This window comes from Aricia agestis, chromosome 2 (genome assembly GCF_905147365.1).
Source record: "Aricia agestis chromosome 2, ilAriAges1.1, whole genome shotgun sequence".
In the NCBI taxonomy this organism is placed as follows: Eukaryota; Metazoa; Arthropoda; class Insecta; order Lepidoptera; family Lycaenidae; genus Aricia; species Aricia agestis.
The window spans coordinates 15,855,450-15,882,872 of NC_056407.1; the positions used below are offsets into that span (position 1 = coordinate 15,855,450).

At 37.0% G+C, this 27,423-nt stretch overlaps 1 protein-coding gene across 1 annotated transcript; it reads left to right on the forward strand.

The window, feature by feature from the left end:
* The first annotated feature begins 762 nt into the window (after positions 1-762).
* Positions 763-27,257, forward strand: LOC121737613. Its single transcript, XM_042129277.1, has 4 exons — positions 763-1,002; positions 1,061-1,129; positions 15,795-16,073; positions 27,069-27,257. The coding sequence occupies exons 1-4, from the start codon at positions 769-771 to the stop codon at positions 27,255-27,257; spliced, it is 771 nt and encodes a 256-aa protein (XP_041985211.1). The 5' UTR covers positions 763-768.
* The last annotated feature ends 166 nt before the right edge of the window (positions 27,258-27,423 follow it).

Genomic DNA, 27,423 nt, shown 5'->3' on the forward strand with positions numbered 1-27,423 from the left:
GGCGAAACTAGGTATTTATTTTTTAAATGTGAGTTTGGAATGATTTGGCCTCCCATTGTGGCGGTGCGATGCCTCAATACGGTGCGATGCCTCAATGCGGTGCGATGCCTCAATGTGTTTATATTATCTATTAAAAAATTTCTATTGATAGACATTAGACATTTTTTTCGGGTAGATGTGCAAAAAAGTCAAGACGTTTTTTAAACAGTAATTTAATTTAAAAATAGAAATAATTGAAATTTAACAGCAAAAAAAACATTATAATGTTTTAATTAAAGTGAACATCTTACCTACCAGTGCAATAGTCTCCTATATTTTTCAAGATTTTTAACATCAACAACCACTATCAACCATCACTTGCACTATCACCCACTGACTTGTAACTACAATAGTTCTGTCAGAATGGAATCCATCAAAAAATTTATACGTGGGAGAGCCATGCTTCGGCACGAATGGGCCGGCTCGACCGTTCTCACAGAAAACCGGCGTGAAACAGCGCTTGCGCTGTGTTTCGCCGAGTGAGTGAGTTTATCGGAGGCCCAATCCCCTACCCTATTCCCTTCCCTTCCCATCCCTACCCTCCCCTATTCCCTCTTGAAAGGCCGGCAACGCACCTGCAGCTCCTCTGAAGCTGCGAGTGTCCATGGGCGACGGAAGTTGCTTTCCATCAGGTGACCCGTTTGCTCGTTTGCCCCCTTATTTCATAAAAAAAAAACAAAAAAAAAAAAACAGTCCTTGGAAGAAATGACTGTTATGTTTCAATCACGAATGGAAGCCTTCCAGCAGGATCTTCAGTCTGCAACTGATAATGGCACAGGTCCTGCCGACAAACTCAGTAGAGAATTCTACTCATTCAAAGCCTTTGTTGTAAGTTCTCTTCAAACTTTACAATCACAAGTGCAAATGCTGCATGATCTGAATGATCATATGGAGATGAGAAGTCGAAGAAAAATTCTATTACTTCATGGTGTACCAGAAGGCAGCAGTGATGTTCTTGTTTCTGTTTCCAATATTATTAAAAACCATCTGAAGCCAACTTGATCTTGACTCTTCATGCATAAAACATTGTAATAGACTTGGTAAGCAAAACAAAGATAAGCCCAGACCTATACTGGTAAAGTTCAAGGAGATTTTTTTTATTTTTATTTATTTAAGTAATACAAATTATAACTTATGTCTAATTGAGAGTGTACCATAAACCTGCAAGGTTTGTCTGGTACAGCTTAGAAAGTTCACCACGCGCAACATTTTATCACTATAATCTAGTAAGAAACTAATAAACAAATAAACTTATCCAATAATCTATTGACTAAAGTTATTCATCCTTCACGGGGAAGTACAGCTAATAACAAATATAGTGTAGTATAAACTAAATATGATGTATTTTTGCAGTTGCAAATAAAAACATTATTACAATTTAATTTGCTAAACTACATCACTTATCAGTAAGTATAACAATATAGTGTCAGCTGTGAACTGCGGACTGCGACTGGACCGGTTTTTGTCGTAAGCATCGACCCTTCACATACAGAATGTTATCATTACTTTGTGTACACACTGATTTATTGGTTTTATTTTAAATGTAATACTCGTATTAACAGAATATTAATACATCTATCATTTTAGGATATGGTTAGCTGTTGTTAGGTACACGAGCAGTTATTATGCTATGTACCCTAGCCCTACGATACAATATTATATCTTGGGGTCGGTAGATTGCTCATACCACTAGGGTGCATGCATGGATGTATACCATAATAATATTATATAAATTCACCGAGTATTAATGAACTGATCTTCTCCCCCTTTTTAATTTTTATGATCATGTGTTACAAGTTATTTTTATGTATTGTTGCCACTTTTAAATAAAAAGGTATTTATACCCTATTGCACCCTAGCCCTGCGACATAAAATAATATCTTGGGATCGGTCGATGACTCATACCACTAGGGTGCATGCGTATTGTATATAGTATGTACTATCAGTATATAATATAGATAGTGAAGCCAAAAAAGACCACAATTAACATAATATTATGTTAATTTTGGTCCTTCACAGCCTCACCATAATATCATAGTAATAGTTTTTTAATAATAATTTTCTATTATTATTTTCTTTAAATTTACTTTTTACACTTTGTGGGATGCTATTTATTAGAGATGGTAGCAAATATTCCACAGTTCTTTTGCCATAGTAATTTTTAAATTTCGGTATTTCAAATATGCCATCAGATACTTTTCTAGTCGTACATCTGTGATATGTAGGCATCAGTAGATTTTTATTTAAATACTGTTCACATAGTAATAATAGTTTAAATTTTTCAAAAATAGGTAATACCTTACATAACTTAAATAAGTATGAGGTATCATCGTACTTGTGTCTTAATTTTGATGGTATTATTGTTTTTAAGAGTCTTAATTGTAACTTATATACTCTGTTTAAGTAGGTGTTAAATGTTCTCCCATAACTTGTTAACCCGTAGGAGATAACTGACTCTGCTAGGGCCACATACATATTTAATAAGATGCGGTATGGAACTTTACTTTTTATCAGTTTGAATTTGACTAGAATTGCCCTCAACTTATCACAAACAGCATCTACATGATATGACCAGTTAAATCTATTGTCCACAATTAGTCCTAGATACTTATGATGTGTCACTTGTTCAATTTTCATACATATTGTGTCTTTACATTCTTTTTCATCATGTAAGCACTTGTGATCGTGCGCAATGATATTAAACGGACGAGAATCTTTAACATGTGATGAGTGAACATGTATTATTTTTGTTTTTTTTGCATTTATTACAAGGTTAGCATCATGGGCCCATTTAGCAATCCGCGTAAAGTCTTCTTGCAAAAGTTTAGCTGCCCTACTAATATTTTCACTAACAGCCATCAGACAGGTGTCATCTGCGAACTGGAATAGAGGACAATTCTTTACTACATTTTCCATGTCATTAACATACGAGAGATAGTGCTTTGGACCGATCACGGACCCCTGAGCTGTTCCATCTTCAATATTTTTTTTTTTTTTTTTTTTCTCTTTATTGGAACAAAAAACAGTTACATGCTATAATCTTAAAGTAAGTACAATTACATAAATAAAAGTGATAAACACATAACCCACACCATTGTTCGCGGCATAACAAAAAAAAATACAAAATATTCCTAACCAAGAGAAAGAATTTTAAATGCATTAGTGCATAGCGTTAAGTGGTTTGTAACAGATGAAAAACATTTATATTTTCTAATATTATCCTTGAATATGCAAATAATTAAAATACAAAAGAAGAAAAACAATATAACAGCTACGGATGATTTTCTAATTATTACAATTTTTTAAATAGTCATCGACATGTTTTTTGAATTGATTATAGGATAGTGCAAAAATATCAATATCAATAAAGTAATTGTTGTATGTATCCACTAGGCGACGAAGGGGAATGCGAAGACCAGCGTTAGTCTTGCAGGATGTAGTGTGAAATAAATTATATTGGCGAACTCTACGTCGATTGATTGTTCTAGGAACGGTGTAGCATATTTTATTAGTTAGGGATGAGCAGTCAAATTTATGATTGCACAGACCGTGCAGCATCATGGCATCCAGGAGCCGACGTCGGGATTCCAAGCTCAATAGTTTAAAGTGATTAAGCAAATCAGTGTATGGTAGAGTAGATCGCTTATATTTAAAATAAGTAGTGCGTAAGAATTTTTTCTGTACCAGTTCCAAACTATTTGAATATTTGTTATAGAGAGGGTTCCATACAGGTATGGCATATTCTAACTGGGACCTTATTAGCGTTTTGTAAAGTAACAAAAGTGTGGAGGGTCGAACAAAATCTCTGGTAGACCTAATTACAAACCCATACATGCGATAAGCTTTATTAATAATGTTATCAATATGCTGATTGAGATGTAGAGATGTATCCAATAGGACCCCCAGATCACGAACTAAACTGACCTTATTTAAAGGTTTGTTGTTAATAGTGTACGTGAAATTTAGTTTATTTATTTTTTTTGTGAATGAAATAGTGTGACACTTAGGAAGACTTAGGAATAACTTATTACGAATACAATAGTTATGTAATCTACACAAATCTTGCTGTAAAAGTAAACAGTCTGCAATATTTCTTACCGATTTGAATATTTTAATATCGTCAGCATACATTAGAAATTGCGAATTTTTGAAACATTGTTGTATGTCGTTTATGAAAATGACAAAAAGAAGTGGACCGAGTATAGATCCCTGGGGAACACCTGAACTAGCAAATATGGACTCAGAACGATTGCCGTTTATCACTACCCTTTGCGATCTATTAAAAATGTAGGACATAAACCAGCGAAGCAAATTTCCTCGTATCCCGTTGAAGGCTATTTTATCTAACAACAGAGAATGATCAACCTTGTCAAACGCTTTTTGGAAATCTGTATAAACCGCATCAACTTGCCCTTGTTTATCCATATTAGAGAATAGGTACTCGACAAAACACATGAGGTTTGTGCATGTAGAGCGCTGCTTGACAAAACCGTGCTGTTCAGGTAAAATCAGTCGATGGATATGGGGATACACTGCGTCATGAACAAGCCTCTCAAAAACTTTAGACAGTGTGGATAATATTGAGATAGGACGATAATTTTCCACGTTGCTCCGGTCACCATTCTTATAAATCGGAGTTATATGTGCCTGTTTCCATACCGACGGAAACACAGATTCTTTAAGGCATTTATTATACAGTATATGTAAGGCGCCAGATAAAGAAACAGCAGTTTTTATGAAAAAGAATGGTGGAATTCCGTCAGGGCCAGCGCCTTTCGAAGAATCTAATGATTTAAGGGCATTTTTGATTGAATCTTCAGAAAATTCAATATCGGAAATACACTCTGCGTACTCTGAAATATCATCAGAGGCTTGCCAACGAAGTGGATCAAGAGTGGATTGTTCATAGACTGAACTGAAGAAACAGGAGAATAAATTGCAAACTTCAGAGGGAGTGTTCGCTGAGACATTGTTATAGTGCATGTTATTGGGAAAATTAACCGATTTTTTCTTATTTGAAATATAAGACCAAAAGTATTTAATATTTTTAGGTATACTGTCTTCAATTGATTTTATGTAATTACGGAAACACTTGGCCATTTCAGTCTGAAACAATTTACGATAGCTTGAGAAGTGTTCGTAGTCCATGCGATTTCTATATATTTTCCACTTGACCCAGGCGCGCTCTTTGTTTTTGAAGATTCTAATTAGGTTAGATGTAAACCAAACAGGGAAATCTGAGCTCTTAGACAAAGACTGGGGAATATGTATCTTAATTACGCCATATAAAATCTCGTAAAATTCCGATACGGCCTCTTCAGAAGTTAGGTGAGTTAATGATGATCTCCAGTCTATGCTTTCTAGTGCATTATTAATAGTATCATAATTGGCTCTGTAATATTTATAGGTAAGTAATCTCTGACGTTGCATAGGCACTAAATTAGTGTTTATACTAGTTATAATGGAAAATGGAGGGTGATGTGGAACAGAATTCGACAAGGCGTTACGAAAAACTGCTTCACAGTCTACATTAGAAATAAACATGTCCAGTATTCTGTCTAGGTTATTTCTAAAGGTGTTGTACTGCATACCATTCACCATCGACAGAAAATTCAATACTAATTGACTGGGTGACCTAACAGCCAACGAGACTAATTTAGGGATAACATAATTATTTTGTTCTATCCAGTCAACGTCTGGGCAATTAAAATCTCCAGTGACGAAGAAAGATTCAACACGGGAGTTATTAATAATGTTTTGTAACATGTCTAAATAATTTGAGTAGACTGAATAACTTGAGCGGGGCGGTATGTACACAGCACTGATGATGTGACGTGACCCATCTTTTTCAGCGGGAATCTCTACTACAATCTGCTCGATCGCAGAGTTATCAAACAGTGTAATTAATTTTGTAGGTCTAAGTTCACGACGAACGGCAATTAAGACACCACCGCCATCAGCTTTTGAAGTTAGAAATCTGTCGCGATCACACCTGAAAACGACGTAGCGATCATCAATAAAATTATTATCATTAATGTCGGGCGCTAGCCAGGTTTCGATTAGGACCACTACGTCGTATGAGTTAGCCATGATGTTCATGTATAGAGTATGTAACTTCGTGCGAATACCTCCACAGTTTTGATAGTAAACAACGATACCATTAGAAGTCATTTGAACTCTGATAGCTATAAATAAATATTACTGATAATAATTTAATAAAATAGAAAAATGAAATATTAAGCCTATTACGTGATGAGACCTGAGTGAATACAAAATATATGAAAGGACATAAAATATTATAAGATATTATGATATGAGATTTATGCACTTCTTGGTAGCAAAAGTAAATACAATATTTTGAAATATTAAGATCAAAAATTAATACACTAATCGTAAAATATAAAAACATCAATTTAAACGTGTACCTGTGAAGATAGAAGCGACACAGAAACATTTTAACCATGATAATATGATGTTTTTTATATACATCCATACCATATCTTAGCAACTTATTAACTATGTAGAGAATTATTTTAAGCTTATTGAAAAAATTATATACTAAAAAGATGATTACAAAATATAAAATAGTTTTACAGGTTCCAGATGTTTTACGGATGGAGTTTTTTGTTTTGTGCAAACTTTTTAAGGTCCTCTTCGGATCGAATAGCAAATGCCGTTGAGCCATCTCGTTCACGAGCCAGTATGGTCGCATTTTTGATCCATACGTACTTGTATCCACTTTTGTTAGCGGCTTCTCTGGTTTTGCGAAATAAAATTTTGTTTTTAAGAGTGAGGTGCTCATTGAGGTAGACTTTGACTGCAGCTCCGGGGATTCCGAGTTGATCTGATTGGATATTGTTCTTATTAGTTCTAAATGCGCTAAGAAAGTTGTCCCGTATTATCTTTGATTTCAGTTTAACAATTACATTTTTAGGCTTATTAACAAGCTGCGTAGCATGGGGTACTCTATGTACTGCAAGAATATCATGTTGAAGTAACTGAAAATTCAGGACCTTCGCAATTGATTCCACTAAGGTTATTAGGTTTTCGTTCCTTTTCTCGGGTAAATTGCATATTTCAATATTACATTGTCGAGCTTGTTGTTCTAGAGAATCAATTTTTGCTTCAAGCTCCGTCACTTTTGAAGAATGGCTACTCTCAGATAATTCGCAGAGCCGTTTCTCTTGCTCTTTCTGGTTCTTTTTTATACTATCTATGTCGCCTATAATTTGGTCGTATTTATTTGATAAAAATTGTATGCTTTCTTTCACCTCTAAATTTTGTTTTTCCAAAGTATCTTTCATCTCCTTAAATTGTTTTTCTTGACGCTCTGTTTGCATTTTGAATAACATGCGCATCTCCGCCATAAAACTTGTCATATTTTCAGTGTTGGCTGAGGTGCGCGGAGAGGAATCAACTGTCTGCGGACTTCCAATAGCGCGTCGCTTGCCGGTTCTTCTGGTCTTGTTTATAAAGTCGGATTCAGCCGATATATCTCGCTCAGTAAGATCTGGTTCCGAGTCGTATTGGACTGTTATAGGTGTGTGAAACGTCGATGCCATACTTGGATTTTCGATATTATCAGCTGTAGTCGAGTTTTTAGTTGGAGGCGTTCGTTTTAGGGGCATACTAATTAGATGAAGAGCAGTATTATAATATTTGATTACAAATTTAACACAAAAAGTTCTCAGTGGTATAGTTGGAATCGAACTCAGGATCTTGCGTTAGAGCCCGGGTCGCTTAGCGTTGAGCTGGTGACTGTGTGACGTGTTGCTCTAATAAGTAATATAGAGCGTACGTGGTTCTGTCCTGTATTCGTTTTGTCGGTGGTATGATATTTTTTTCCAAATATTAATTTGGACACTACCGACGTTATTTGCACTTTAGTCGTTAATTATCACTTTTTTAAGAATAGTTCTGATAGTTTGTTATACACTTTGCACTGCACTAAGACTTGTCTTGGATTTGTGAAAGGAGTTTTTGTGAAACGTTAGTTTATTCAGCGATAAAATAATTTTAAGTACGGAGCACTACAAAACACGTCTATTCGCTGTCAAACTGACAGGTTACTGTACACACAATATCAACATCATCACTAAATTCATTTCCTATTTTTACTTTATATTTTCGACCTGATAAGTAATTTTTGCACCATTTTAATATGTGACCCCTAATTCCAGAATTGTCTAGTTTTTGCAGTAGTGTACTGTGTTTTAAAGTATCAAAGGCTTTGCTAAAATCTATAAAAAGTAGTAGTACGTGTTTTTTGTTATCTAAACATTTATTTACCTCGTTTGTAAACTTGGATAATAACTGTCCGGTCGATTTCTTAGGTTGAAATCCATATTGGTTAGCTGATAGTATATCATTTTTAGTATAGAAATTTTGTATTTGAGAGCACACAAACTTTTCTACTATTTTGTCAATAACTGGCAATATAGTTATAGGCCTATAGTTGCTATATTCAATGTGACTACCACTCTTATAAATTGGTCTTACGATTCCTGTTTTGAGTTGCTGCGGATATATTCCACTTCTCACGCTTGTATTAATTAATTTTACTATCACATTTATTATTTTATGAGCGACACTTTTAATATCTATACATCGAATCCTATCAATTCCGGGAGATTTATTGTCATTAAGTCCTTGTATAATTTTGAGAACGTCTTTATATGTTGCTTTCTTAAAAAATATTGATTTATTTACGGGAACTTCGTAATCTGATTTATTTAAGATGAATTTACTACAATTTGGCAAGATTTTCTTTACACTTTCACGAAATTCTACAGCAGCTATTTCTTTAATGCTAATTTTATTTTTAAATGATTTTAATATTGTTTCTTCTATAGACATCTTAGAACGCCCCGTTAGATTATTAAGAGTTTGCCATAGCTTTTGTGTGTCCATTTTATTTTTGTTTATCAGATCAATGTAATACCTGTTTCTAGATTTTTCTATTAATTTACGTGTTTTATTTCTGAATTTATTATACTCAATTCTTAACACGGCATTAGTTGAGTCCTTTTTTAACTGAATAAATAGTTTATCTCGCTGTACACACATCTCATTAATTTTGTTAGTAATCCATGGGTTTTTATTTCTTTTGCTATTGCAATTAACTTTTTTGTAGAATGTGGCTGAATTATAGCACTCATTAAATGTATTTTTCAAAGTGTCATATATCTTTAAGGGACAATCTGCAGTAAGTATATTACCAAAATCTATTTCTGACAGTAACGACTTCATTTTATTATTATCAATTAACTGTGTATATTTTGTATCATCCTGTATGTAAGACGTCGCCTTATCTATGCATGACATAACTACAGCGCGGTGATCAGCTAGACAAGAGCCCAACGCAGCCGAGTAAACGTCTAATGAGTGAGTTTTAACAAAAATATGATCTAAGCAAGATCTGGTTATTTTATCTTTTAATTTTTCTAATCTAGTATAGTCAGATATAACACTCGTTAGACCACAGCCGGACATTTTATTCATATAATAATCACACATGTTATTTCTTTGTTTAAGGTCAATATTTATGTCCCCTAGCAAGTATACATCAATATTAGTAAACGAGGAGTTATTTAGTATATGCTTAATCTCATTAATATATAAGTGCTTACTATATAATATATAAATGTATGACAATTTTTAATGTAAACAAATAGTCCTCCACCTTTTCGGTTTTTACGTAGCTCGCTGTGCAATCTATATCCGTTTATTTGATACATATTTATAAGTTCATGCGATATATTTACCTCAGACAATATTAATACATCAATACATAATTTAGATGACATAACAAACTGCAGTAAACTAGAAAAATTTTTCTTAAGCGATCTTATATTAACATGCAATAACGTAAGTTTAATCATCTTCGAATTTATGTAAGAAAATTTCTTTCTAAAGTCATTAATATTAAAACAATTTTGTAACTCACAGTGACTCGATGATAAATCATGCCCAACTGGGTCTACTTTTACCGATTCATAGTAGCTACTTGTTCAAGTATCGTGTCGATGTCTTCCTCACATCTCGCAACGTAGGGCTTCCCACCGTCATCTATACGAGCAAGGACCTTTCCATCTTGAAACCATACGTGCTTGAACGTTGGCCGAAGTTTTTGCTGCGCCTGCCACAACAATGTTTTATTGCTTTTGGAAAGGGCTTTTCTAATTCGAACTGTAGAATTATTCTTCTCTAATGCAGAGGCGGCATCAATTAGATTATTTACGGTAATAGGCTGCTTTTTTGCAGCCTTCACCCAGATTTCGGTTTCGATTATATTTGACAATCCTACATGAATTAAACCTGGACGGTCTTGCCTTCCATTTAATCGCTTAATAATAATAATAATAATCATTTTATTTTCAGATTAACATCCATAGAATTTTTTTTTTTTTGAGTCATTACGTTACCAAACATTATCAGAATAAATCATCATCACATACAAATCATCACTTCAAATGTTATTAATTTTACGGTTCACATTAAAATTATGACAAACCTATCCTATTTTTAGTCCCATTAAGATTTTCATCCATTTATCTTGAATGGGACAGTCAAATCTTGCATATATCATTTGCAGGATGCTGTTGCTGCTTTCACGTAAGCGCTGACGCATAGACGCTACTTTTTTGCGAATAATCGCATAAAAATCGTCCGTACGTGCTTCACAAAACATTGAAGAAGCACTACAGAAGCGAGGCAGCCGCAACAACACCCTGAAAATGTCATTATACTGTACACGAAGGGCACTGGCTGTCCGACGCCGATGACGAAACCACAAGCTACTCGAATAAAAGGATTGACAATAGGCCTTGAAAAGGGTTATCTTAACTTCACACGAGCAGCGCGCAAATCTGCGTGCCAGCATGTTGCCTCGAACAGCCAGAGCCCTTCGCTCCCGCTCTATATCATCGTCATCTGACAAATCATCTGCAACTATATGTCCTAAGTATCTAAAAGTTTTTACAAACTCTAATGCAACATTATTCAACCTTATTGGCAGGTTATGAGCTATTTTATCTCCACTGCTTTTAAAGACAAGGACTTTGCTCTTCTTGGAGTTATACTTGAGCCCATGGTCCTCCGCGTATGCCTCACACAACGATAAAAGCTTTCTAACTGACCCAACTGATGGGCCCAGCAGTACCATATCATCGGCATAGCTAAGGTTATTAACAGAAACTCCATCAATGATACATCCAGTATGTGTACTGCTGAGCTCACAGATGAGATCGTTTATGTACCAGTTAAACAAAACGGGTGATGTGATCCCCCCCTGTCGAACGCCACAATCTAAGCCATACGCATCGGAAAATACCCCAGCCCACCTTACATAATTGCGCTGCTGACCATACCAATATTTAAGTACAGATATAAGTTCAACAGGTACACCTGCCCTGAATAGCTTTTCCCAAAGTTTTTCATATAAAATTGAGTCAAAAGCTTTGGACAAATCCAGGAAACAGGCATAAACTGCTGTCTTTCTGCTCGTGTAGTACGAGACAGTATGTTTAAGACTTAAGATTGCACTTTCTGTCGATAAGCCCGCTCTAAAGCCAAATTGTGCATCGTTCAGTTTCAAATGCGAAAGCAGTTCGACATTAAGCATACTGTCAAGCACCTTAGCAAAAATAGTTGCAAGCGAGATAGGTCTGTAATTAGTCTTCTCCGACGCATCACTTGACCTAGACTTTAAAATCGGTACCACTATCGTTCTAGTAAGCTGTTCAGGCAAATAGCCGTGACAAACACACAAGTTGTAAAACATTGACAGTAGTCGTGGAAGATGTACACCTGCATATTTTAAATGCTCAACACTTAGACCGTCATGTCCCGATGATTTTCCGTTTTGAATGCTAAGTATAACTTTACGCACCTGTTTAGCTGTAAACCTCACTTTTCTTATTACATGATCAGTCTCAGGATAGGGCATCACTCTAGAAAATCCACGAACAGAAGGGCTTTTGCACGCTGGTTTCACTCTAAAATGTTCTTTAAATAATTCTGAGATCTTTTTGGGATCATTTGCATTATTAACACTCACAGGCAGGCCAGGCTTACAATTCATTTTTTTGGTTTCGTTCCAAAACTGATTAAAGCTTTTGGCTGTGTGATGATAGGCTAGATTATCCATTTTAATTTGCTCTTGCCTATCTTGACACCATTTGAGCTTTTGTTTAAACTCTTTTCTGCTATTACACATATCAAAATAGGCACGGCCTTGAGCTGGTTTACCAGCTTCCACCCAAGCCAAAAACTTTAACCTGGCCTGTCTGTGGAAATAGGCTACGTGTTTGTTCCAACCAGCTATGTAACCGCCCTTCCTACGGGTTTTACCACGCTTACCAGTAACGATCGCAGCACTTGAGAGAGTAGCGACAATCTCGAGGTACATCTTAGCTATAACATTTCTATGATTCTTATCCGAGCACATCCCATCACAGCAGTGTGATAACTCATCCGGAAAATGTATATTCCTCAATTTTGAATTGCAAATATTCTGATATTTTAAAATTTGGTCTTTTGAACGTCTTCCCCATACTACGCCACTCTGAAGTGCTTGGACATGCTCAGAGAGAGACTGATGATTAATTCTACCCAGAGCACACTCCACAAACAGCGGAAGATGGTCAGACCACTGCACGTCATAATCAACCCATATACGTTTAACCGATGGGCGAGCACCACGCGTAACTAGGCAGTGATCAAGCCATCTCACACTACCATGGGCTTCACTTATAAAAGTAAAAGTTTCAGAGTCGTGGCCTAGCATTTCCACATCAACACATGTCCACTCCTGATCGATACAAAAGTTTACCAATTCATTATGAAAAAGTTGTCCTATATGTGCATTAAAGTCACCCAGCATGTAGAAAACTTCAGTGTCTATATGTTCGTCGATAACCGAATTTATTTTACTTAAACACTGAGTAAATTCTGGTAAGTTCTCATAACAGTCTGTGGGCATGTATATACTAAACAATATTAAAGTTTTATCACCAAGTCATGCCTTTATCGCAGCTATGCGCGGATCACTACACTCGATAACGGTAACCGACTGAAAAACACTTTTACGCCATAAAATGGCCACACCTCCATAGGGTCTACCCTTCAACAAGCCCGCCTCGGTATCTACAGCCGATGTGCCCGTCGCGGCAAAGTCGGAATCTACTACGTCTAACAGCGATAAATCATGCGGCAACAACCAATGCTCCTGTAGTGCAACAATGCTTGCATTCTTGCAAAGACCTCTAATCCCATGTAGAGATCGCTTTAACGATTTGCAATTGAATGTTACGAAGTTAATGTTATTATAATTATTATCCATTTTATTGTAGTCAAGATTGCCGCTGATCGTTCTGGTCACCTGTGCGTTTGTTGTTGCCACTATTAAAATTCACAAAACGCCTGAAAGCGATACCTTTTGGCCACAGGCTGCTGTCAAGAAAAGTTTCAATGCTCTGTTCATGTACAAAGATTTTAAACGCGTTATAATTTCTCTCTTTGTTCATTTTTATTTTAATAGGAGATACTTTTAGATTTGTCCTAGTATAAATATAATCTATAATGTCATCACTTGATACTTCCTTGTGTACGTTGGTAATAAAAAGCGGAATCTTACTTTCAGCAGCCTTAAACTTACAGTTCTCTTCTAACGCAGCTTTCCCTTTGATAGAAACAAATTTATTTTTAATCCTCTTTTTCTGCACTAAATGCCACTCATCATTTTCATTTATTTTAGGTATAGACCATGCGCCTGGTCGTTTACCTACATCTGCATAAGAAGGCCTTAAAGTGGTAGTTTCTGTTGACACTTTATTGTTCGTTGGAACTGGCTCAAGATTTCGAGGTGTTAAGGGCGAGACACTATATCTATTGTCCGCAACAAACTCAACGGGTAACTGAACACTTTCATTTAATACCTCTGCCTCTGCCTCTGATTGCTGCTCTTTCGACTCTACCAGTGAGCCAATAGCCATAGGTCCGCTGTCATAAAAATGTGGCACACGAGATCGAGCATTTACAAAGTTCATTGCCTCAAATCTATCTTTCATAGGTGTGTTTAAAAGGTTGTTTTCATCAACTTTATAGCTCTGTATTTTTGCCTCAAGCTCTTGAAAATTATCTCTTGTCACGTAAGTGTCTCTAATCATTTCTACCTGAGATTTCAGTTTTACAATGTCTTTGAGTATAGCAGAGACATCACAATGATCAAAAGTTAAGGCTGGTAATCTATGCAAGTCCTTCGCAACAAAAATTGGAATCAAATCCGGGTCTACACTTTTGAAGACGGATATAATATCCTCAAGATCCCTTTGTATCTTGCCTTCATTTTTACCTTTTCTCGTAACCTTCTTAATATTTGTCGTGACCGACTCAAATAGAAGATTTTTCGATTTTTCAACTTCTTCCACTTTAAAAGCTGAAGCGCAGATTCGCAACAGACTTTCTTGATCCATAACATCAATTTTATTCGCAATATACGCGAGGAGTTCATTGATGACAACGTTACAACTTGCACACTTAACAGTTTTGGACGACATTGTAAATGTGATTATTTTCCAACTTACAACCAAAAATCCAGAAGTTTCAAAAAGTTGTTATCGAAACATGTAGCGCCATCTCTTAGCAACTAGCTTCACTAAGCAGATCCAAGGATCACTGCGTGAATGTAGAAACCGATAAACAAATTCGCGGCAGCGGCTCACGTCCTGGTAGCCTAGCGGCTCAGCGCCCCGACACGAACGCCAAGGGACCCGGGATCGAATCCAGCCGGCGCCAAACTCGAAAATCGCACCGGCGACGGCCAGGCAACAGCCGGGGAGCACCTTGAGGGGGCGAAGGCCCGAAAAAGTCAAAGCCCCACCGTGGCCGCACCGACACAAGACACAGAGCACACAGACACCGCCCACCAGTCAAAACACACACAAGTTCCAAAACGCACGACCGCTCTCCACGACGACTGATTTAGAACAACCAAAATGAATGATATATTTTTATGATCCATTTTTAAGGCGGCGGCCATTTTGACTCCGATGCTAGATAGATCTTCGTTCGGCGTTTGTGGAACTCCAGAAACTTCTAGTATTTTGTCTAGATTCTGTTGTTCTATGTTGCAACGTACTGTTTTAGAGCTTTCATTTCTAGTTGTTGATGTGATTGTTCATTTTTTATTTGTTTATACTTGTTCTGCATATGTTTTATTTCGTCGCCGTGACATTCCACAGTCTTGTATAATTCGTCTATTTTGCTACAACAAAGGTTTAAGGATCTTTCAATAGGTTGAAGTTCCTTTTTCAATACCCTTTTCATTTCCTGCGTTATATCATTCAAAAACTTGCTGGGATCGAAACTACCGATACAGTCACCAAGTTGTACGGATGAATCTTCCTCCTCGTCATCTGGTATAATAAAAGAAGACTTTCTACGTGGTGACTCGGCCTGACACTCGCCACAGGTCCAGTCTAGGCTATTAGCATTGCGTATTGCAGCGAGTTGTTTTGTGGTTAATCCTGCACAAGTTTGTGTAGCGTGCACAACCTTTGAACAGCTGTGGCATTCCAAACCAGGAATTTTTTTGGTGATACTTTTATCACATTTATCACACTTTGTAGGCATTATTATTGTTATAAAACGTCACTTGACACGACTCACGAGGTTATTTCTAATACGCGTGATCGTAAAGCAACTGCGCACGGGCGGATCGCACTGCAGCGCGCGACGAACTGGATGTCATCAAGATGTCATCCCGCTCCAAGATTTGGAATTTGAAAACCAACTTAAAGCAAACGGGTATTACAATGTCAGAGTTTTTAACCAGAAGACGTCATCAAATATTTGTTTCTGCCCGTCAACATCTTGGTGTCAATAAGTGCTGGACAAAGGACGATAAAATTTTTGCTATTGGTCCTGAAGGCTCCAGACATCATATTCAGAACATGGCTGACCTCGAGGCTATAAAGAATATTGCTCCAGTTCCAGTGCCAAATAGCCAGATAGCACCTCAATCTCAAGCCGGGGTAACCATTGATCGAGCTGCACCTAGAACCAAACGCAATGTCATTAAAGCTAAGTAATATGCAGTAGCTCAATATTATTATCATAAAGCCGCGTCTCCACTAGGCAACATTTAGCGCGCGACACGTGACGCTCAACATGGACGGCAACGCTGCACAACAGCGCGCGATGTTGCCAGCTGACGCGCAACATGACGCGCGGCTTGTTGTTTGTTTAAAGAGAATTGCATCAATTAATGTCGTCAAGTGGAGACGCGCGCAACAATGTCCGTAGTGTGGTCTAACGAACAAGTGCTCAAATTAAGCGAACTGTACCAAAACTATGAACGTCTATGGGATACTGCTCACAGATACTATAAAAAAATTATAACCACTGCCACTAAAATCAACACAAGTTCCTCTGGCGACATGTTGGCGACGACTGACGTAAAGTAGATGCGTAGACAGACAACGTTGTTCATCAAAAGTCCCGCGCTGACTTTCAACATGTTGGGCAACTTGTTGTCCAGCATGTTGCGCGTGAATTGTTGCTAAGTGGAAACGAGGCTTAAAATATTCACCTGCTTACCATGCTTATTTGCTGTATTGCGCTATTTATCTCAGCCTTGTAGTGCTTTATTCTTGTTGCTTGGTTTTTGTTTGTATTTTGATTGCACGCTTATAAAATAGCTTAGCATCATAGTGAGTACTATGCTATGTTTTTAAATCAGTTCTGATTATGTTAAATTGAAGGTACTCAATTTAATGCTTAATGCAGGTATTAGTTATTACTGTTTATTTTTAAATACCTACATAATCTATACTAATATTATAAATGCGAAAGTATCTCTGTTTGTCTGTCTGTCTGTCTCGCTTTCACGCCAAAACTACTGAACCGATTGCAATGAAATTTTGTACACAGTTATTCTAGAGTCTGAGAAAGGACATAGGCTACATTTTGATGTGGGAAAATATCTTATTTCCATGAAAATATCGATGAAAATTAATTCGCATTGCGCGTGGCCAGTGCACATCCCGGGGGTCCTGGGTTCGAGTCCCGCAGGCGGAACAAAAAGTTTTCAATGTTCCTGGGTCTTGGATGTGTATTAAAATAATATTTCAAAAATCTTAAATATATTTTATGTATAATATTATAAAAAATACTATACTATCGATAGTAAAATATTCATCACTAGCACACGCACACGTTGACAGATCGAAGTGTCATTGTCAATCAGTGTATTGGAATAATAGTATTTTTTATTATTATTATTATTATTATCTTAATATATATATTTCTTGTGTGCGTGTGTATGTGACTGAACTCCTCCTAAACGACTGGACCAATTTTGATGAAATTTTTTGTGTGTGTTCGTGGAGATTCGAGAATGGTTTAGATTTACAGTTTGGTCTACTGGAAAATGATTTTTCAATTAATTTCTTATTTATAAGGAGTTGTTGATTTTGGAATGTTTTACATTAGATCCGGCGGACGGCGCTATCATCGCATTCAATATTATTCTATTTCAATTTAGAATAATATTGAATGCGATTTACTCCGCCGTTTGTGAACCGATTTTCAAAATTTTTCTTTTGGTATATGGTGTCATCCCAATTTGGTATTATATTCACAAAAGTGGTGATCTGATGAAGGATGCATAAGTAATCGAGGGAACTTCTCAAAATTTATATGGAAACATGTGGTGACTTCGGTTTCGTGAGAAGTATTCTAAGCATGATTTTGCAGCGAGGTATACCTGGTATACCGTGGTTCGGAAGGTGCTGAGAGAACTCCTGATTCTTTATAGATACAAGTTTGGGAAATTCGGCGTTGTTTTAAGAACGGAAAGCATATGCTACTACGCAAATTACATTCATCATCATCATCATCATCACTACCATTTTATACCATACATCGTCCCATGGTTATGACTTATGAGCCTATAATGACCCTGTTATTGGTACTTTGCATAGTCTTTTAGATCGAGACTCGAGTTTGTCAAGCGATAATTTAAAAAAATCGATACTTAATATTGCTTGAGAGTATATTTGCTTGAACTGAGAGTATGTAAGATAGTTAATTTATCGAATAAGACTATAGGCTATTTATTATCACGCTAAAACTAATACGACCGAAGAAACTCAGGAAAATGTGGGAAAAACGGGGGAAATATTAGAAATTACGAACTACTGGAGCAATTTTTATGGCAATATTTGGCACAGATATAGAGTAAACCAAGTGAAGGGAGTAGGGACATAAGAGCTATTTTTATGGAAAAATATCCGGTTTCCGTAAAATTCCTAATTTACGCGGGCGAAGCCGCGCGGGACATCTAGTTTATTTATATAAGTTTATATTATTTTAATATTATAGTACATTTTAAATTATTTATTTACTTATATTTTATTTTATAGAATAAATAGTGAATAACCTACATAAACATGAATCTTATCAACGATAATATGAATGAATACTTCTCTTTCTCTTCTAGCGAATCTGGCGATGAAAGCTTCTACAGTACAGTTCACTTAATTTGAATGATACGCTTTCGGCTGCATTTGATGATGTGAAAAAGAACTTAAATGTCATTCACTTTAATGCTCAAAGCATCCCAGCACATTATGCAGACATGCTTGCTTCATTCGAGTCACTGAGTATAGATGCCATCCTAGTATCAGAGACCTGGCTAAACCCTGTCTTCCCTCAACTAGTTATAGTATACCTGGTTACCAACTAATACGAAATGACCGAGTAAGCAGGACTGGTGGTGGGGTTGCTATCTATTTACGATCTCACATTCCTTACAAAGTGATAGCAACATCCGATCAGTCCTCCTGTGATCTCGAGTACATTCTCGCAGAATTATCACTGTCCCACACCAAAATTCTAATTGAAGTCTTCTACTGTCCCTCTTTGTATATAAACTATTTCCCTCTTTTCGAAAATATCTTAGAAGCGCATTCACCAACCTACTTACATACAATAATTATGGGGGATTTCAACACTTGCATGATTAAGGATAACAGTAGATCCAGAAAATTTAAAGCTATCCTTGACAGTCAAAACCTACACATGATACCACTTCAAGCTACCCACTGTGCACCAGGTTGCTCGCCATCTCTGCTGGATTTAATGGTGGTGTCTTCGCCGAACTATGTCACCAAAGGAGGCCAATGTTCGGCAGACATTTTTTCCTACCACGACATTATTTACTTGTGGTATATACGGCCACCTAAGATTAACCATTCATTAAATTCCAGCGTAACTTTAACAAAATGAATCAGGATTTAGTTTTAGAGGATGCCCAAAAAATTGATTGGTCCAATGTGCTCGAGGCTGATGATATTGACATAAAGGTTGAGCTCTTCAATGAAAAAATTGTTGAACTTTTTGACAAACATGCTCCGATTAGGCCATTAAAAATAAAACACCTTCCTGCACCCTGGCTCACCGAAGAAATCAAAACAGTAATAACACAAAAACATTTAGCTAAATCTAAATACAAAAATAGTGGCACAGACGAGCACCGTGAGAGGTATTTAAGGTTGAGAAATCGTTGCAACAAGACTGTTAGAGATGCACAAAGACGCCATATTCACTCTTCCCTTGACAAAAGTGACCCTGCTAAAATCTGGAAATTCCTTAAGACCCTAGGCGTTGGTAGAAATAATGATTCCTCCTCAACTCAGAACAACATAGATATTAATGTCCTAAATAGCCAATTCACTTCCCACAATACGCCTCTTGATCCTAATTCTAAATCACAATTGATATATTTACTCTCATCCGCGCCTACACCTGATTATCCTCCCTTCCTTTTCAACCGAGTTACTGTAGAAGAAATAAAAAAGAATATCATGGCTATTTCATCGAATGCAGTTGGTGACGATAACATAAGCAGAAATATGGTTACGTTAATTATAAATGAAATCGCACCTATCATAATGCACATTTTCAACTTTTCCATTGAGAATGGCGTTTACCCATCTATCTGGAAAAGGGCACAAATTATTCCTTTGCCTAAAAAAAGTAAACCCGTATTGCCAACTGATTTTCGCCCGATTTCGATTCTGCCGTTCTTGTCCAAAGTTCTGGAAAGGTCAATCCAGCAGCAGCTATTGACTTTTATAAATAAAAACAGTCTTCTTAGCATATTCCAATCCGGTTTTAGACCTGGCCATAGCACTGCCACTGCACTATTCAAGGTCACAGATGATATAAGTTCTGCTATGGACAATAAACAGCTCACTTTACTTGCCCTTCTAGACTTCAGCTGTGCCTTTGATTGCGTTGATCATGATATTCTTTTAGCTAGACTTAAGGCTCTTAATTTTTCGCCTACAGTCCTCGGTTGGTTCCGAAGCTACCTTGGGGGGCGTCGACAGCGTGTTCGAGTAAATGACAAATTCTCTTGTTGGTCAACTAGCCTTGCTGGTGTTCCTCAGGGTTGCGTGTTATCCTCCTGCTCTATTCGCTTTGTTCATTAACACAATTATAATTATGCTTAAGTTTTCTCTCTTTCACTTGTATGCAGATGATCTCCAGATTTACACTCAGTCTTCCTTAGAGAATCTTCCAAGTAAAGTTATCGACTTTAATAGTGACCTGAATACAGTCTGCGAGTGGAGTAAGTGTAACGGCCTCACTATCAATCCCAACAAGTCTCAGGTCATTATCATTGGCAGCCGGGGATTAGTCTCAAGGATTGACTGGGTGAACCTCCCTCCGGTGCTCGTGTGTGGTACTCCAGTTCCTTTTAGAAAAAAGGTAAGGAACCTGGGTGTTCTCATGGATGAACATCTTTCATGGTCAGATCATATCTCAATGATCAGTAGTAAGGTATACGCAGTGTGGCACTCACTAGGAAGGCTTAAGAACGTATTACCCATTAAAACCAAAATTTTGCTAGCCGAATCCTTTTTTTATTAATTTTTATTAGATTACGCAGATACATGCTTTGTAGACCTTACTGAAGAAAAATTAAATAAGCTAGAGCGTCTCCAAAATATGGCAATTCGCTTTGTCTTTGGTCTGCGTAAATTCGACCACATATCGGAGTACCGTTCTAGGCTTTCTTGGTTGCCCATACGCAGCGACCACATAACCCAATAGACGCCTAATGTTTTGATTTCTCTTAACAAATTATTGTGTCAATGTGCTGAGGTAAGCGACGCGGGGGGAGAGGTAAGAAATGCATTACGATTGGCCAATTCAAATTCACGGCATGTCATAAATCAGAACTAGTGATGGGAAGTACGAGAAGCGCTTGTCAAAAGAAATAAAAAAAACCAGTAGGTACATATTTATTTTAAAGTATAGAATGAAGAAAAGACTTTTATTAATTGTGGCAAGCTTCTAAAAATATGCAAAAACGTCTTCGGATTATATTAAAAAAGTACCTATACTTACCTAAGTATATTTAAAAATATATTTTTTTTACAAATTATATATATACTTTTTTTAAACTTTTAAAGGGCAAAAATTCTGTAATATTATATGATTTTTATGAAACTTTTATCGTTTACGCAGCACAATAGGAAAAATCACCCGATTTTGAAACATTCTTCATTGGTGCTCCGCTCCTATTGGTCTTAGCGTGATAATATAATATAGGCTACATAGGATATATAATAAAGCCTTCCTTGATTAATACTGAGAAAAAATTTAAATCGGTCTAGTAGTTTCTGAGATCAGCGCGTTCAAACAACAAACAAACACTTCAGCTTTAAATTTATTATTAGAAAGTATAGATTATTTGACTTGCTAATTCCGCCACATGATTTCTAAGTCACAATAAAATTGATGGAAATTTTATTGTGACTTTTAGAAAGAAAATTAGTTGTTCGCCAATAAAACTGCTTGAAGTTTTAGTGACTAAAAATCTTTACTTGGTAACTTTCTTTACGCTTTCAAGATAAGATTTCATGATTACTTCGCAACGCCGACAAAAAACAACGCTTTGTGATGGGTAGATAGTAGTAGTACTAGTAGATGGATGGTTTATCCATATTTCTCTTACTAAAATTGGCAAAAACAGTGTTGGTACTGCAGAGCTCAGTAATCGTCGACAATTTTTATTGCTATTTTTTTTATGAGATAAGGGGGCAAACGAGCAAACGGGTCACCTGATGGAAAGCAACTTCCGTCGCCCATGGACACTCGCAGCATCAGAAGGGCTGCAGGTGCGTTGTCGGCCTTTTAAGAGGGAATAGGGAAGGGTAGGGATGGGAAGGGAAGGGAAGAGAATAGGCTAGGGTAGGGAATAGGGGATTGGGCCTCCGGTAAACTCACTCACTCGGCGAAACACAGCGCAAGCGCTGTTTCACACCGGTATTTCTCCGGTCGAGCCGGCCCATTTGTGCCGAAGCATGGCTCTCCCACGTATAGCTATACGCTATAAATTATAAACATTAATCAGTTGTTTAACAACAGTTCTACTCAAATTGACTTGAGCATATCACGCTTTGTTTCGATTTTCGATTAAAAAAAGATATACCTAGGAAAGATAGTTGGTATCACATCACTAGTGACGCGTGACGATACCGGAAGAAAGGATAAGCATTACTAATTTGTATTTGATAGAAAGGGATATGACTTATGTCAAATGCTTTCGTCATGGATTCAGACCAGTGTAATTTGAGCTCTGAATAAATTGATTCTTGACAGTAAAAAAATATTTTGTATGAAACGCACGAGATGTACATGGGTCACGGATGTGGTCGATACTAAGACAGATTTCGCTATCATTATCTAAAGTAAGACCTATAAGTCTTATTGTCTGAAAGTATTCGCCTTGCATTAGGCGTCTAGAGGCTATGTGGTCGCTGCCCATACGTCTTCGTCGTAATATGCGTGTTCTATCCTCCTTGTACACTTTGCTACACGATCCGAGGGCACCGTCTTACCTTAAGGATCGATTTAACTTCCGAACATCGGATTCTAAACAATTGCGCTCTTCGACTAACCTCCTTCTCGAAATCCCAAATCACAAAACAAATTTTTTATGGACAATCCTTTACGGTTAGGTCGATACTTTTATGGAACTCTTTACCAACTAATATAAGGCTAATATAAAGCTAAGAGCATTTCTAATTTTAAATCGTTAATTAAAAAACATATTTAGAGTCACATCCTAACAATAATAATATGTACCGCAAGTAATTTTATTTGAATGTAATGGTAATTCAGCCATCGCAAATCACTTATCCTTCTCCTTCTTTTTATTTTTATTTTTACTCACATGTAGGCATGTTTAGAGGATTACAATAATTACTTTTAGTAAGTATATTAATATTTGATTATTATAGAGTATTTATTAGTTTATAATATACTTATTATTTGTGTATTAGAATATAAATGTTTATGTAATTATTAGGCATACATTATATAATATTATTAGAATTTAAGTTAGTTGTTAAGTTTCAATACTTATAGTTTTTATTAGAGCACAGTATACCCTAAGTTAATTGTTATTGTACTCCTATAGATACCAAAGGTCGCTTGGAAGAAATTGCTCAATAGCAATAAGGCCGCCTTTGCGTTCTTGTATCTTTGCTGAATGTATTTTATGTATGCACAATATCTTGAACGCAATAAAGTATATTCTATTATATTCTATTAGACGTCGAGATACAAAAAAAGTGTTTTTCAAAAAGCATATTTATCGCTATCTTATATCTTTAAACGAGCAATTCTTGTATCTATATTAATAATTTCGTCCAAGGGTACGATAGACTCGATTGAAACCATATATGAATAATAGAGAATAAAAAAATATTGATTTCGAGTCGACAACATAATATATCCGCAAAATTCGGATTTTGGAGAATTTCGTTAAATTCTAATGGCACTGACAAGCAAACTTCACGCGCCATCTTGCTGTAAACTGACACATGCCATTGCTCATTTTCTACCTGCCGGCAGTCATGGCTGGCGCACCAGATAGCGCACCCTTTTTTTTTTTTTTTGTTGCTTTTGTTTGTTATCACTTATCAGCGTCTCAACAATTAGCAATTAATGTGTTTTTGACATCTAGGGAATTTTAATTCTTAATACATACAATTTTGAAGTTGGTTTTTCCTTTTTATAATAGTATTGGAACGAAGTTCCTTATGGCGCGTTCGGCGTAAAGAGGGCTAGACAGGACGATTTTTGACCTCGATACTTTTTTATTTGTACCTGCATGGTAGGGGCAGAGGGCGTTGATAGTATTCCTGTGTCAAATAGATGGCGTTTTTTGAGAATAAACAGCGACGCGTTGTTCCTGGGCGTCAATAGATGGCGTTTTTTAAATAATATTTTTGAGTGTAGGTATATGTGTATACATGTTTTTTGAACATAAGAAATACTTAACTTCGTTCCATTCGGGTATCCCTTGGCACCTCTCAAGTTTTTTTTATTTCAATGATAAAACCGATTTCTAAATACAGTCGCTGATATTATCTAAGACTAATATACGAAAACGAGGCAATTCTGGAAATTTTACATACATACGGTTAGAAATTCGAATTGATAACCCTTTTTTTTTAAGTCGGTTAAAAATACTATCTATACCTACTATAATTATTGTTTTTAACATTAGTAAGTAGGTACTTACCTACCTGCCAATGTAGAGAAAAAGACTGAATGCAAGAGAAATTATTAAACTTAGATAATATTGATTTGAAATAAAAATGTTTAAGTATGTAAAACTTTTGCAGTTTTATTTACTATTTTTAAATGTAATTAGAATCTCGGAATCGGCTCCAACGATTTTCATGAAATTTAGTATATAGGGGGTTTCGGGGGCGATAAATCGATCTAGCTAGGAATCATTTTTAGAAAATGTCATTTTATTGGTGTTTTATCGAATACCGAGCGAAGCTTTCTAAAAATATCGACGTCGTAGGAGGAAGAAAATGAAAGAGACGCTAACAACAATACCATTTATTGGTTATACAGGTTTACACTCAGTAACAGTAAGAATAAAATACACTCGGCTAGCTCCCTGGCGTCGTCTCTACCTACACACTAACATCCTCAAAAACGTCAAGTAGGGAAATTCGTAGATAATAATATACTTTCACACCTAAAACGATATAACAATATCGAAATATGGAAGACTCTCGGAAGACTCGACGGCCATCTACAATATATTGACACTGAAAATATATTCTATGACGTAAATAAGTCGGTACACTCCTCTAAATATCACATCTACCGGAACTACCGCTCGAGCCTGGACCAGCGCGCCGACCGCACTCCGCAGTCGCTGCGGTCGACACATCACGTCCGTGCTGCGGCGTTTGCGCAATATCCATTACATCTAAGCGTAATAAAATATCCGATTAAGCTAAAACGACACGTTGCACCGCGATACGCATCTAATATCAATGGACAACCATAAAATATGTGAGACAAAATTTAACAACCTCTTAGCGACTCTGAGAACGCATATACATAATATACTATAAATATAACATCATTTCTAATTACGTACTTTAAAATTGAAAATTATACTGCATATTTACAAGAACTGGCGAACTGAGATATCAGCATTTGCTAGTGCACTCTAATAAATAGTAATAATAATCGAACACCAGGCAAACAATATTATGACAGCGTTAAACATACGGGAGCCCAATTCTCGTACCTCCGATTTCTGTTCGATCGAAACCGCAATAATGTCGTAGGTCGAATTCGAAGCTCGCGAATAGATGCGAGTTTCGACGTACGAGTGTCGGGCCCTCGTTGACATACACACTTACTGGCTAGTATTATACCCTACTATTGTCATTGTCACTTTCGCATCCTATATGTTACATAACTTACTGCTACTGCCGCGGGCGGGGATCCGCCGGGGACCTCGCAACTCTCGTGCTATGTTTCATCCAGGGGTTTTTTAAACGGGCTGTATCTCCTGTGTCGCCAGGATCGACAGCGGTATCCAACCATGAAAACCCTTTGATAGGTCATAGCATGATCTCATATAGCTGAGATAGCATAGTCCCTCAGGGAGCCCGAAGGACATGCTAAACATGCCTTGGGACCCGCAAGGAATTTAATCAGAAGAAGATAGGAGGAGTAGGAAATATACAGTTTTCCCTCCCCATAAAAGCGTAAATCGTCCAGGGTTAGAACTTTGAACGTGAAATTCATAGCTCCGTGTTGAACGAGGAGGTCGAGAAGTTCTGCAGGAGGAGAGGTCGTCGACCCCGGCCCGGCTGGTCCCGACACGCGCCAAATGACTTACAGTAAACATTACATCTACTTACATACTAAAAGTACCTATAATAAAACAATCTTGAATCGAATCCATAAAATTATTCTACACAGGTTTACAAATAAACAATAAGTAAAACGACTACTTGCCCCGGCTTTCCTGAAGGCTTTCTAGTGAACCCAAGCTTTGCTGACTTTAAAGAAAAAAATATTTCTTCGTAGAAGAAGTCCAATTAGAAGAGGCGAGTATTTTAAACAACGTTCTACCCAACTCATCGGACCGTCTAAAGTCTAAACGATATGTTAAAGTATAGTACAACAGTTTAATTGGCAACACGGGAGAATACTGTTATCCACTACGAGTCGACCCTACACCTACTGCGAGCCGGCTTCCCGTCCGAACTACCACCGCGGCGTCCACCAAATATTAATGAAATGGATGTTTCGATCTTCCCGTTCACATCGTGTAAACCTCGCGCCGGGCAGCGGCGGCGCGGGCGGGGGCCGAGCGGTCGCCGCACTTAATTTATCTTATTATAACCCTAGCTGTGGAACGACACCCCGACAAGATTACGGCAATCGCTAAGGATCCTTCTCCGTTAATGTTGACCCTCAGGGACGAGCCGGGACGATCTGTGTTTGCTATATGCTCACCCTGCCGCCACACTGAACCGACTAGTCTCGATTCATTCTGAAGGACACTAAAAATCTTTTACAAAAATAAATCGTTAGTACACAAAAAGTTACACAGACGACCGATTTATTTTGACTTGCAAATGTTTTGGAAAACAACATTGATGTTAATTAAATGACGTCAGCCTGTGTCGACGGTGTCGGTGTCGGTGTCGGTGTCGGTGTCGGTGTCGGTGTCGGTGTCAGTGTCGGTGTCGGTGTCTCCACTTTTCGCTAGTGTCCCTAGCTCGTCAGTGTCTCCACTTTTTGCTAGTGTCCCTAACTCGTCAGTGTCTCCACTTTTCGCTAGTGTCCCTAGCTCGTCGGTGCTCTAGCTAGTGCGTCTATTGATTTGCGTACCCTAATTATTTTGCCTAATTATACCTATGAGTATTACCTACGATATAATATATTAACGGAACGTCGCAACAGCGAGCTATCGATTTCACTCGACGCAATAAAATTTAATAAAAGTAAATAACAGTTTTTTTAGAATATTAT

Coding starts and splice junctions, on each gene's coding strand:
- LOC121737613 (XM_042129277.1), top strand. CDS start 769: ATGGAAGCCTTCCAGCAGGATCTTCAGTCTGCAACTGATAATGGCACA. Junction 1,130..15,794: donor TACTGGTAAAGTTCAAGGAG/ATTTTTTTTATT, acceptor GATGTCATCAAG/ATGTCATCCCGCTCCAAGAT. Junction 16,074..27,068: donor CACCTCAATCTCAAGCCGGG/GTAACCATTGAT, acceptor AAATGACGTCAG/CCTGTGTCGACGGTGTCGGT.